Here is a 13,043-nt window from a genome sequence, read left to right as displayed (position 1 = left end):
TAACAAACGCACGTCAATTAAGAATATTTACAAGATGTATGTTTGAGTGTTGATGTTTCTGGTACGTTTGGTTTTAGTCGGTTATTTGATGCTGTAGAAACAGGTTGAAACTATAATGATTGACAGCTGAGACGTGATCAGTTGTGTATGTACGGTCTCAGACTCTGGATCCACCTTCTTGCTCCGAAGCGTTTATATCTGGAATATTTTAACCTTATTACACGAGAACAGAACCGATCCTGGTCTCTCTCTCTCCTCTCTCCCTCAGTGTTCACCCCCAACGCTCAGAGCTTGAGTCCGGTGCTGCAGGAGGTTTTCTCTTTTTCCCACGGTCGCCAAGTCTTGGGTTTTTCTCTAACTTTGCCTATGAGATAAAGTGTCTTGTGATTCTCAGCATTGTATATAATCCACCATCTTTAGTTCTGATCTACAGAACAGCTCCTTCTCTTGGGCCATTATCAGGCTGATTTTGTGCCTCTAAGACAAAAAGGAGTCGAGTTTTATCTCCTGATCTGAGCCGCACGAGTGTTTTATCCCTGTTTCTAGAGGAAGCTGCCAGATTCCCAGAGCAGCTCCGAACGGATTAATGGAGTTCCTCAGAGGCAGCGAGCGGCCCGTGTGATGGAGCTGTGATTAGCATTAGTCTACTGGGCAGCGCTCACTTCTATCTTTAGAGCCCTGCCAATCGGCGGCTGGATATAGCCGGCGAGACGTATCAACGTGTGGCTGAAGAAGATCAGCGTGTCACTGCTGCTGCCGAGGATTTAATTCCTCTTTAATTTAGCACTTAATGCTCACGTTTGTGCCAAATGTGATTAGTGAGATTTATATTTATAGAAAAAACACGACTGGCTGAGTAAATGCAGCTCAAATCCCGGCTGTGGGTCCGCTTGTCCACCGGTGTCGTGCATCCAGCGTCGAGCTCGGACTCGGATCACGAACACGCATGACTGAGGATCACTTGAGAAGATTAGAGGGAAGTTAGAAATGTATTTCCATCGCTGCAGGGCCGATAAGGAAGCAGGCGTTTTGCCATGTTGTTCTGTCTTCTTCATAAATCATGTGAGGGTTCGCAGGAGATGGTGGGAAAGAAAAGACGTTCAACATATTTGGAAATGCTGTTTATCCACGAGACAGGTGACAGAGTGAAACAGGAAGAAAAGAGAGAGAATATTTCTCCTCACGAAACACAGTGATACTTAAGGTCCAGACCACAGTTTGGCTCATCTCTCTCAACATCTATCTCCATATGAACGCAGATGAATTTAAAAAGCAGATGGTCGATGCATCTCTGTCCCGAAATCTTGTCCCTCACCTGCAAACGCTTCACATTCACATGCAGAATCTGAATGTAGAGAAATCTCAGGTCCTGCAGCACCTGGTGAAGGAAAGATGAAGTTTAACACAGAAAATATCCACATGCAACAAGTTAATCTACATTAATTTAAAGAGTTTTTGTCGTCTAATAACTAGACAGGATGCAGACAGTACAATACAACCTGTATAAAGTTCTCCTGCACTTCATAATTTGAATACTGTTTGAATTGCAAATCAACATTCGTCTGATGTCTGACCTGCACAGAGTAAAGTGAACAACCCCACAGACACATTGTATAATTCAGAAAATCAAACCTGCTTCTCTAACTTCTACAGAATAAATATTTATGATATATCAGCGTTGGATCAAATCTGTTCCTGCTCATTAAAACCTTTTGAAGAATCGTGCACGTTATCCCACAGACGCTCAGTTACCTGAGCTGAGGTTTGTGTCTCTGCTGATGATAACAGGCTCCTCGTGCACTCTTGCACTCGTGCACTCCACCGAGTGCCTGCGAGCACTGTGCTATCTTTAGCTGCTGTTGAAGCCTTTACCACTGGCCTCCTCTTCCTCCTCCTCTTCCTCCTCCTCCACCCACTCGTCCTCCTCCTCCGCTCCCCTCAGCCCACTGACTGGCTGCACGTGCCAACATGCACACTCATGCATGCTTGCACACAACCATCAAGCCCATGACTAACATACACACATGCACGCTGCATAGCTGTTACCGGGCAGATCGGTGGGAGCAACCTACTTCTGGGTCGACATGAGGCTGATGTTTGTTTGCTCCGTGCAGAGTGAGCGCCTGACTCTCGATTCCCCCCCCCCGAGTCGCCCTGGTTCCTGCCTGAAGCAGAGTCCTCAGCCTTCAGCTTCACAGGAGACACACATGCAGTAACTCTGATGGATGATGATTGTTGTAACCCGCTGCCTCGGCTTTTTATAGCAGGCCACATTTGTATTATTATTTTATTTGCTGTTATGCTACTGCAGATAATGGTGTGAGATGTATTCTGAGCTTGACGCCATTCGATTCGCTGTTAATACATTTTATTGTGTAGTATTACCAGGAGCTTTTGGCCAGGGACATTAGGGGCCCCTGGCAAAAGGGACATGGGAGGGAGGAGGCACAATCTATAATCTCTTCATGTCAAAATTATAAACAAAGTGCATAGTGTGATATGAATAATTAAATAAAGTTTAAGGGCAAACGACCGCACGTTCTAATCTGAAACCTAACTTCTAGAATCCTTCCCGAGTGTCACGGGGCCTCGTTAGGGAGTCGATGCAGTTTCCTGTACATTGTTGATCACAGGATTTTTAATGGGGGAGGGGGGGGGTCTCATGAAGTGGTCGTTGCTCTCATTCTCAAGAGGGGCCACAGGCAATTATCTGCCTTGTTTACCCTGTTGCAACGATAATAACCCTCTGTTGACTTGAGCGTTGGCCGACCCAGCAGGTCGACTCATTCTGGTAAAAGCAGCTCCTCGACTGGGATTAATCACAACAACACAATCTCATGTTTCTAACCAAACAATCCTAAACGAGTTAATCGCTGTTATTCCAGTTAATTGCTGCCATGCTGAGGTTTAGATGAGATCATTCAAACCTCAGCTTTTAACCCAATTAGGGTTTGGGACTGAAGAGGCTTTAGTGTAAACATGCATCAAGCTCTCAGCTCGTTTTCATCAGATCGATGCTAATTTATACAAATGTAAATAACAGGTCACATTGATATGACAAGAGTGAAGTCAAAACCTTGATCTGATTTTTACAGGGTGAATATCAGAGGATCAGTCTGTTGTCTGCGTTAAAATGAAGAATGTGGAGAATCTTGCAGTCGTACTATTTTATCGCTTCAAAGAAAGTGGAAAAGAAAGTCCTGGGTTTACAGGTTTTTCTGGATATTCTCCAAAATCTATTTTAAATCTCTCTCGGATCATACCTGTCAATTAAATATGAACCTGAGATATTTAGCTTAGCTTAGCATAAGACTGGAAACAAGGGGGGAGACATTGCTAATTAGCTCATTTCCCTAAGTGTGTTAGCTGCACAGCTGGAGTTTGTATTGAGCGACTCACTGCAGGACGGAGGTGAGTTTGACTAAAGGAGGAATCAAACCAGCAACCCTGAGATGCTAGACGTGTTTCTGCAGGTGAATTAATTAAGGGAATTCTCAAATCTTATCTCATGTACACTTGACATATCCTGCAGTGATTGTAATTGTTAGTTAACTTAACCATAGTATTTTATTGAATTGCCAAAACTGATTGTTTATGACCTTACCCTTGTATTACTGTATATGCATATTTATTTCATTCTTATTTATTTATTTTTTTCTTTTTATCAACTCTTCACTGTACCCTTGGCACCATTGTAAATGAGGGTCTTATTCCTCAATGTGTTTTCCGAGGCTTAAATAAATAATCAATCAATAAAGGAAGATAATCATTTGTACAGTCGTCGCATCGAATCGTTCATGAACAGGTAAAATCATTGTCTAATAAAGGTCATTTCACACAACAGAATGAGAGTTATTGGGGTCACCTGTAAATGTATCCCCCCCACCGCCCCTCCCTCCCTCCTACTCTCTGTTCCTGCACTGCAGTGTCTGTAGCTGTCAAACCGTGGCAGGTAACACGAGACGCACTTCCTCCGTCCTCCTGCTTCACCTCCTGAGCCTCGCTCCCCCGACGCAGGGCGAGCTGCAGCCCACAGGAAAGTCTTTCTCTCTCTCTCTCTCTCTCTCTCTCTCTCTTCGCTCGACGCTGCTCCTTTGCCTCCAGGAACAGAAACATCGGATTTAAATAACCACCGAAGAGAAATCACATCCTTCTGCTTAACCAATATTGAGTGTGTTTCTTTTTTTCCTGCTTTGACCTCCTGCTGTTTGTCCCTGCGTCCCATGTCCCATGTCCCAGTGTATGTGCTTTAACACAGATACAACTCAGCTGGTGAATAATGAATGAAAAGGCAAAATGTGCTCGCTACTGCTTTAACAGATCGACTGTACGTCCAAGTTCACGCTGTCGTCTGAGATCCTCTGCGTTTGCCTCAGTTTGCTCGAGTGTGACGGTTTATTCAGCTGAGGCGCTTTGTTTTTTTTGTTTTTTCACTGTTTCCCTCCGAGTTTCCATTCAGTTTTAATAAGTTCCTAATGAAAGAGGAGCAGCGGAAGCAATTCCAGTCAATCTCCTCCGCATCGTTACAGATCATTGGGCGCTCGTGTGCCATGGGACATATTCCAAAAAGCCTTCCCACACTGGCTTTCCATTTGCTTCCTCCCCTCCCTCTCCTTGAGAAATGTCCTGATGTCTTCTGGAGGGCATCCTGGTGTCATCAGCAAATAAATAAATAAGTGGAGAGGAAAAGAAAAGGTCCTTCTGCCAACTCTCTGCATTTCATGGTACTGCTCCACGTGAAGAAGACGTTTGGTGAAGCCCGAGGAGGAAGGACACGATCATAACTGTTATATTCTGTTCTTAAGATGAAAGAAATAGAGAATCTGTGAGAGAACTTATTCTGCTTTTTGGCTTTCTCAGAGAAATCCTCGGAGCGTTGGCATCCTTGTGGTGTCGTGGTTGAAGAAGAACAACATGTAATTACAATGTTGATTCCAGCGAGAAACCAGAGATTGAACGCTTTCCCGTCTTCTTCTGTAGCCAAACGTGAATTCTTTGAATCCCAGAATAACAGAAAAACAAGTTGTGAAAATGTAATAAAACTTTATAAACCCATACGAGACATTTATCAGAGAAATCATGTAATCTGTGGTTATTGGTAAAGCTAGTTTACTGTGGCTCCTGCAGTGGAATTTAAGAGGTTTTTAGCTTAATCACGGGCGCCCGATGAATCCTGGGAGACGTCGGATCGAGAAGGATCTACCCGGCAGAGCCACTGACACACATTAAATGAGCTGATGGTTCCGATCATGTTCCTCCTGCATGACTTTGTCCCACAGAACCACTCGATCACTGGGAGGAAGGACACGGGTCTGCATATGCTGGGTGTTAGCATCCATTAGCTCCCCCTGTCTAGACAGGACTTAAGGCTATTTGTGACCCGCTGGTCTCATTGCGCTGCTGATCCCTGGCACCGCTCCCAGTGTCAGGTCCGTCTAACGGGATTACAGCGACACTGGAGCACTTTGAGAACGTCAGTGAAGGACACACGGGTCAGAGGTGACGTAATTAAACAAGCAGATACTCTTCATTTCTATTCTCAGCCACAGAGGAGGAAACGTGCTGCATCACAAACCATGAAAGGGTCGGTGGTCAGGCTCATGGATGGAGAGTTAGCGTTTAGAGAAATCAAAAACCTGTGCCGAATCATTTTATTCTCTCTGGTCAGGTTGTCCTGCACAGTCCCTCAATGAAAACCTCCACCTACCCTGGTCTGGAGGGGGGGGGGAATGAAGTCTGGCCAACTCCAGCCCCTCACACAGTGAAATCTCTGATAGAACAACGTGCAGCAGCAACAAAAGGGACGTTGTGATGCCTTGTGAACGATGAACAATAAGGCCACTATGGAAGAGACCAGGCCCCAAATACCAGATCTGATCCGCATGGGTTCCCCTTCACAAACCCTTGGTGAAGATGCCTGGTTCTTCTGTCCACAGGGTTTCAGTCCATTGTTAACAGAGTCATTACTGAGACATTCTCAACTGAGGCTGGAAAACAGTTGAACCAGGATATTGTAATAATGTTTAGTGTTCTAGCCACAAAAAACTCATAAACTGCACGAAAGAGAAGAACATTTTCTAAACTGTTTTCAGATGTTCTTGGTGACAAAGAGCCGCAAGAAGATATTAAACATTTCTTCTCGTCTTGAACATTTTCAATTTTCTATCCATATCAGAAAACTGGCAAATATTCACATTTCAGAAGCTGAAAATGGGGATTATTTTTCAGAAATTTGCATCAGAATATTGATACATTAATAATGTTGCCAATTATTTTTCTGTCCACCAAAAAAACAACTTATTTCATTTTAGTGCTGAAGTGGTTTTCAGATGCTTGAGGGTCGGATTGGACCTGAGCCTGAAGCTCCTGGTGGAGGAAGAGACAGACATCAATCAATCAATCAATCAATCAAGAACCTCAAAGCTGGAGACAGTGTGTGGAGCTACAGAACATTTTCATTGTTTTTGTTAGTGTCTGCTTTGAATCTACACATTTCAGTAACTGTACAGGCAGAGTCTGTGTAATCTGGGTCTGCTGCTGCTGCACTGAGGCTCCGATGGGATTTTCAAGACCCTTTTTAATAATGGCCCTTATTTATGGCTCCATCCATCACGTTAAATCCTCCTACTCCAGTCGATGAAGCTCTCGATCTCAGATCCACCCTCTGCTGCAGTGACACAAATAAAAGCTCCTGGTCCGGCTCCTCACAGCAGGTCTGTGAAAGGCCCGTCTGGATTTAAACTGCAGTAATAACCGGGATTATCAGGAGCTGGTGGTCAGTGGGACCCCCGCTAGCTGGCAAGGGCCAGATGGGTTTCTGGGTAATCCTAGGATCGGATCAGGTGTAGACTTTTAGGGTGGGGGTGTGGATTCCTTGCTGTCATATTAAAACAAACAAGAATATGATAAGACCTTGACTACGTGCATAATTAAATAAATTAATTTATTAATTTATTAATTTATTTAATTATCGCCATTTTAGTGCTTTTTAACAAAAGACTGTCGAGAAAGATGGACGACGCGTCACCACTTCTTCAAACTCTCCAGAAAAGAAAAGACAGAACGATGAAAACTAATTTATTTGTGATGTATTTTGACTTCTTACTTCAGCCCATGTTCAAACTGCTTCCATCTCTGTATTCATCATTTATGAGATACAATAACCCAGCAGATGTTTAAAAGTGAAACCACATTATTTCATAAGCAAGATGAGGTTTTTTCTTGAATCCCGACTCTTTGAGACTTCACATGAAATCACTGTGAAGTCCTATTTATTTCCCTCCTGCAGCTTTTGCATGAGTTTGGTCATAAAGTTTGACTCATAATTAATATGCAGACCCTCCTTATGGCTCCAGTGAGCAGTGACCCAACCTTGAACCAGGGAGAGAATCACATGAATATGAATAAAGATGTGACATCATTTATTCACAAACAACATTCAAAAGCTGTTTTTCAGGATGAATAAAAGAGAAGATGGTGGCGCCCATATGTTTTGATGCAGCGTGACCTCAGAGGTAGAAGTGATTTGATTCAAGCACCTCATTCACTTTAACAACATCTTTTTTCACAACTAAGAAATATGACTCTCAGTGTAAACTCGTCATTCCCTCACAGCCCAGAGGAGGAGAGTCAGTTCGATGCGGTGAAACCGAGCTTCAGTTTCCTTTTCCACTTGTTCAGCCCCGCGGGCTCGGCTCTGAGCGAGTGGCGGCTTTACGACCTTTCGGGAATAAAAGCTAAAGCAACTAATCCGGCCCTGCGACCAAACATTGTCCCTTTTTAGAACCTTCACTCCAGCTCGAGCAATTAACACTTAAAACTGCCCGTCCCCTCGGCGACGTCAACAAGATCAACTTCCCAGAAACGACCTGATGGGAAGAGGCTTTTCCAGCGATTGACATCGATACCGACAGAAACGGAGGAAACAGGACAGAGGCTTAAACGTGAAGATTAAACCCAGACAGAGAGAAGGAGATAAAGAAGTGGAAAATAAAAAAGACAGAGACAGAGTGAGGTGGTGATCCGAGGATTCCAGTATTGATCGGAGCTCCTCTTTCTAATCTCCCTGCCCCCCCGGTAACCTCGGCTGGATTGGACATCCAGCCACAAAAAGCAATTTGACCCCCGCCGCTGCCCTCGCAGGTCACGCCTTAGTGACCGCTGACTGCAGGTTGCCATGGGGACAGCAAATGATGTCCCTAACCCTCAAGAGACGACAGAGACGTTTAGTGCTGTGATTTATCTGAGCTGTTTACACCGTGATTTTGAGATGTGATGGAAACATTATTGGTTTTTAGCCACGGAGCTCAGGACTTAGCTTCACAGATGGCGTTGTCAACATGGTTCGTCCACCTATTTGTTCTGGACTTTAATATCTCTCAACAACCATTGGATGGATAACCATGAAACAGATGTTCCTGATCCACAGAGGATGACTCCTACGACCTCGGATGAGCCCATGAGTTTAGTCCAGCTCATAGTTTGACACTTTAGACCACAACCGAGCGGCTGCAGGTAAAAGGATTTTGCAGAATCGGGCCTTTGCACCATTAATTTATGAGATTAACATTTCATTGTGACTGTCTCAACACCTTTTGGATGGATTTGCCGAGCTCAGCACGGAGCACAGATATGATGGGTCGATAGCAGCCTGTCCTCTGAATTCATACGTTTGCAGTGTGACTGGTTGAAACACTCCAGAGGTTCCCTGAGGGAGAGGGAAGCACTCGGCTCTTCTGCAGTTTGCTGTGTCTGCACCGAGCCGACAGTCGGACCAGGACATTTTTTGTATCCAGCAGGAAAATGGCAGAACGGAAATCGAAGTTTGATTGATTGATTGAATATTTATTTAAGCCTCGGAAAACACATTGAGGGATAAGACCCTCATTTTCAATGGTGCCGAGGGTCCAATAAAGAGTTGATACATTGAAGAGTTAATACATTGAATAACTAAGAAGTGAGCGTCTCATTAATAATTTGTCCACAGTTCAACAGGATGAGTCAAGGACTTGTTTGGGCATTAGTCTTATTTATTAACTTTTTTTCAATTCCTGCTCCTTTGCATTGGTTTCATTTTTGACAAGAACAGGAAGAGACGCTTGTTTTGTTCGTGTCCTTTGATCGACTTTGATGGAAATCTGTGTTTTTCAAGCCCTGAGGTGAAACTGTTTCCGATTTATGTCACGAGATCCCAGCGATGCACCTGTCTGTGCATGATCCCCCCCGCTCTAAGCCCTGACACATAATCCCAGAGGCTTCCCTCCCTCGTGCTGCCTGTCAGGCACCGTTAGAGCCTAGAAAACAGGAAGCAGGTATGAGCCGTGTGTGACAAACCTGCAAACAGAGGGTTCAGTAAAAGCATCCGAGTCGATCGGATGTGCAGAACGCTGCAGGTCCACAGATCCACGTCTCCTCGGCTTCCTCCTCTTTCACACCTCTTTTATTCTAGGAAGAGAATCTCAGTGGCAGAGTGTTTGGGTGTTTTTTCCCGTCGGCTGATTGAAACGACCACATGTCCACCGCGCCGCTCGGCTGTTCAAACCTCCGCTTCGCCATGCTAATGTATTCAGGGACCAGCTGCTGTGTCAAGATGATTCTGCAAAAGATATCCTTGAAAGTTTTTAATGAGCTCACCGTGGTGCATAATGGGGACGGAGAGGTCACCGGAGTCGGGAAGTACGAGCTGGTGTGCGCTTGCATGTGTGTGAGTGTAGGTGTGCAGGTCGCTTGCTATTTTACATGTGCCGGCATTTATCTCTGTGTTGACATTCAGCCCGAGGCGCCTGCTAACACTTGGCTTCTGATAAATCTGTCAGCGAACACATCAGATACTCAGCAAGGATATCATTCTCATGTGTAATATCCAGTCTTTTTGCTTCGTTTTGGTTCTCAACCATCTCCAGAATAAGAGTTTTGGGCTCTTTAACTGCACATGCTTCACTGTCTTCACCAGATTGTCACTAACTTCATCTCATAAAGAACAAAAACGCAAACAAAACAATTCACTGAGTTCAGTTAACTGCAGGATTTTCTCCTCAGAGTGAAGGGGAACAATCATCATCTATTTCCCAGGTCAAGTGACTTTGAAGCGGTCACGGATATTTATCTGCTCCAGCTCCAAAAGCAGTGATATAAACATGACGGGCTTGTTTGCTCCCATTTTCCATGTTGAGTCTGAAAATGTATTTTGCGTCCGACATTGCAAGAAACCAGGAGGTCACGTGTTTGTTTGCATCTACAACTCCAGGCATCTCTCACGTAAACAATCAGTGATTAAATTGTCAAAAAACATAGAACCACAAACTTCTGTAAGCAGGAGTCGTTCCTCTCAGAGTCACTGACGGACACCAGGTGATCTAACGACGACTTTGTGTGGTTCCGTCAAACTTGATCCCACAACACGACTGAACCACCTGACCTCTGAACCACCTCGCCACTGAATGATGCAATTACTGCATCAGCAGCTGGAGGGCAGGGGGGCCGGAATCAAAATAAATGGATTGTTTTGGCTTGTGGTCTGTGTGGGGGGGGAGGGGCAGTAAAGGAGGAGGAGGAGAAAACCTCACCCCCCCACCCCGACCCTTGAGACAGCCTAATTTGCTGATTCAGCCATAAATAGGGGGAGAGGGTCACAACTAAGGACTTCGATTTGTGTATGGAGGTCATCACATGTCAAATTATGATCAGACAAATTTTAAAACCTTGGCTAAAAAACAAATGTCAGAAAACATTTACACAAAAGATAATGACCAACATTATCATCATAGGTTTAACATTCACTTGCTTTTAGCTCCGTCTTTGGTCTCCACCACCTCCAGAAGAACATATTTAGAGCTGAACCTTGGTTAATAAAACAAATTTTGAATATCGCAGCTGTTCATAAACACAAACTTTGCTCCAGAAAAACTTTCTTTGGCCCGAATTCAATTAACCTCAGGATAGAGAGATAACAACGGACGTTCTGTGCAGTGTTTTGATTTATTAAGTCTTGTACAATTTGTATAAATACTATTGTTATAACAAATGAAACTTAACCTCTGTGGCCATAAGGGGAATGCACTTAGGATTAATTCAATAAAATATCATTTGGTGCTCCACCACAAAAGTCCCTCTGTCCAGCACAAAACACAAAGACGTGGCATAAATATTCTGGGAAGCGTCCGAACATCGTGGAACAAGCTGGTCAGTGGGGGGGGGGGGTAATCTGTGAAAGACATTTTAAACTTTCTCTTAACATGTGACATGGATTTCAACGTGTTCATATATTACTTCTATACGCTTCACAGGTTGGTTAGAAATCTTTAAAACGAGTGTAGAAATGCTCTTTCCCCAGAGCAGCTGCTTCAGTTATCATGAGTGAGTCCGTTTCTCTTGACCCTCCGGCCGCGGGTCGTTGTTGTTCTGTTGGCACTAATCGCTCGGCCATTAAAAGGGACCATTAGGCTTGGAAGTGTCCCAGCAGAGGATAAATCTGTCCAGGTAGTGTCCACAGTGTGAGTCCAGAGCTCATCTCTTCCTGTTCCTGTTGTGCTTCACCGTCTTCTTCCTCTTCACGATCATCTCGTACAGTTTCTCCAGGCCCGGCTGGAGCCCGTGGCCGTTGACGGCGCTGCAGCTCTGCACGTGATGCAGCGTGTACATGCTCAGCTCGTGGACGGACAGCAGCTTCTCCACCTCGCTGACGCACAAGGCCGAGTCCAGGTCCTGCTTGTTGGCCAGGATGAGCACGGGCACCCCCTGGTTCTCCGAGGTGCGGGTGATCTTGTGGAGCTCCACTTTGGCCTCCTCCATGCGCTCCTGCTCGGTGGAGTCCACCACGAATACGATCCCGTCCGTTCGCCGGGTGTACGACTTCCAGAGCGGGCGCAGCTTCTCCTGCCCGCCCACATCCCACACCTGGAAGTTGATGGCCCGGGACACCCCCACCGCCACCTTGACCTTCTCCGTGTTGAAGCCCTTGGTGGGGATGGTCTTCACGAACTCCTTCAGCTTGAGCCGGTAGAGGAGGGAGGTCTTGCCGGCCGAGTCGAGGCCGATCACCACCACGTGCAGCAGCTGGAAGTTTGGCAGGAAGGGCGTGTTGGGGGCGATGTCGGTCAGCTGGTTGCCCATGGCTCCAGCCGGCGGTTCACACCTCCTCCAGTGAGGTGAGGTGACAGATTCCTGGTTTAATCCTTTTCTCAGGGGATTGGCATTTGCTCCCTTGTCCTCGGAGGCAGACGGGACCAGACGGGACCTTATCAAAACACACACACACAGAGGCCGAGTTAACATTTAATGAGAAGACAATGGCTGCTTCAGGAGTGTTTGCTTATACAGCACAAGTGCTACTTCACACAGAGGAGACACACGGCAGATTGTGAGGCTTATCAGCAATGAGGCTCAAGAGCTTGATGCAATTTCCCTCCTATCAGCAGTTTCCTGCTGGGATCTCATACTTCACCGTCCCACACTGGTGATGATGGAGAACAACAAACCTCTCGGGGCTTTCGCTGCCACATTAAGGATCCGAAACAACAGTGGATTGGGAATCTGAGGTTATTTAGAGTCTTATTTGCTCAGGATAATCCTCTTTGGTCCGCTGACCCTGGAGGGGGGGGGGGGTGCATTGATTTCAGTGCAGTGGGTGGATCATAGTGGGATCTGTGTGTTTTACTGGTCCCACTCTGCAAACTGCTGCAGCAAAGAAACACTAATCCTGTTGTTGTTGACATCCTGATATCCATCAAGCACGTTTACACACGAGCCTGGACACTACTATCACCCTGCAGCTCAGAGGAGCATCGAGGTGAAAACACTGTTATGTCATGGAAGGTGGATTTTATTCTTCAGGGAATAAGAAGCCTGAGTTTTCCTCTTTCCTCTGCACGTCTACTTTGACTTGCGGGTTTTTTTTTCCATGCAGCAAATTAATTTGTGCAAGAACTTCAACATGGAGCAACCGACCAGACCTAAAAATACACTTTCCCCAGCTTCTACAGAAACACTGACACAAGCAGCTTCGTGCATATTCCAGTAAAAACCTTCTCACCTTCTACATGCGC

General features: G+C 45.4%; 1 protein-coding gene across 1 annotated transcript; it reads right to left on the bottom strand.

The window, feature by feature from the left end:
- Window positions 1–11,397: 11,397 nt before the first annotated feature.
- On the bottom strand, window positions 11,398–12,225 carry arl4d (ADP-ribosylation factor-like 4D). Its single transcript, XM_061095100.1, has one exon. The coding sequence runs from the start codon at window positions 12,109–12,111 to the stop codon at window positions 11,506–11,508; it is 606 nt and encodes a 201-aa protein (XP_060951083.1). The 5' UTR covers window positions 12,112–12,225; the 3' UTR covers window positions 11,398–11,505.
- Window positions 12,226–13,043: the final 818 nt, after the last annotated feature.

The sequence above is a fragment of the Limanda limanda genome, chromosome 21 (assembly GCF_963576545.1).
Source record: "Limanda limanda chromosome 21, fLimLim1.1, whole genome shotgun sequence".
In the NCBI taxonomy this organism is placed as follows: domain Eukaryota; kingdom Metazoa; phylum Chordata; class Actinopteri; order Pleuronectiformes; family Pleuronectidae; genus Limanda; species Limanda limanda.
The sequence above is the reverse complement of the archived record's forward strand: the minus strand, read 5'-3'. Positions and strand labels throughout refer to the sequence as shown.

Excerpts from the sequence above, each read along its gene's own strand:
- arl4d (XM_061095100.1), bottom strand. The coding sequence starts at position 12,111 with ATGGGCAACCAGCTGACCGACATCGCCCCCAACACGCCCTTCCTGCCA.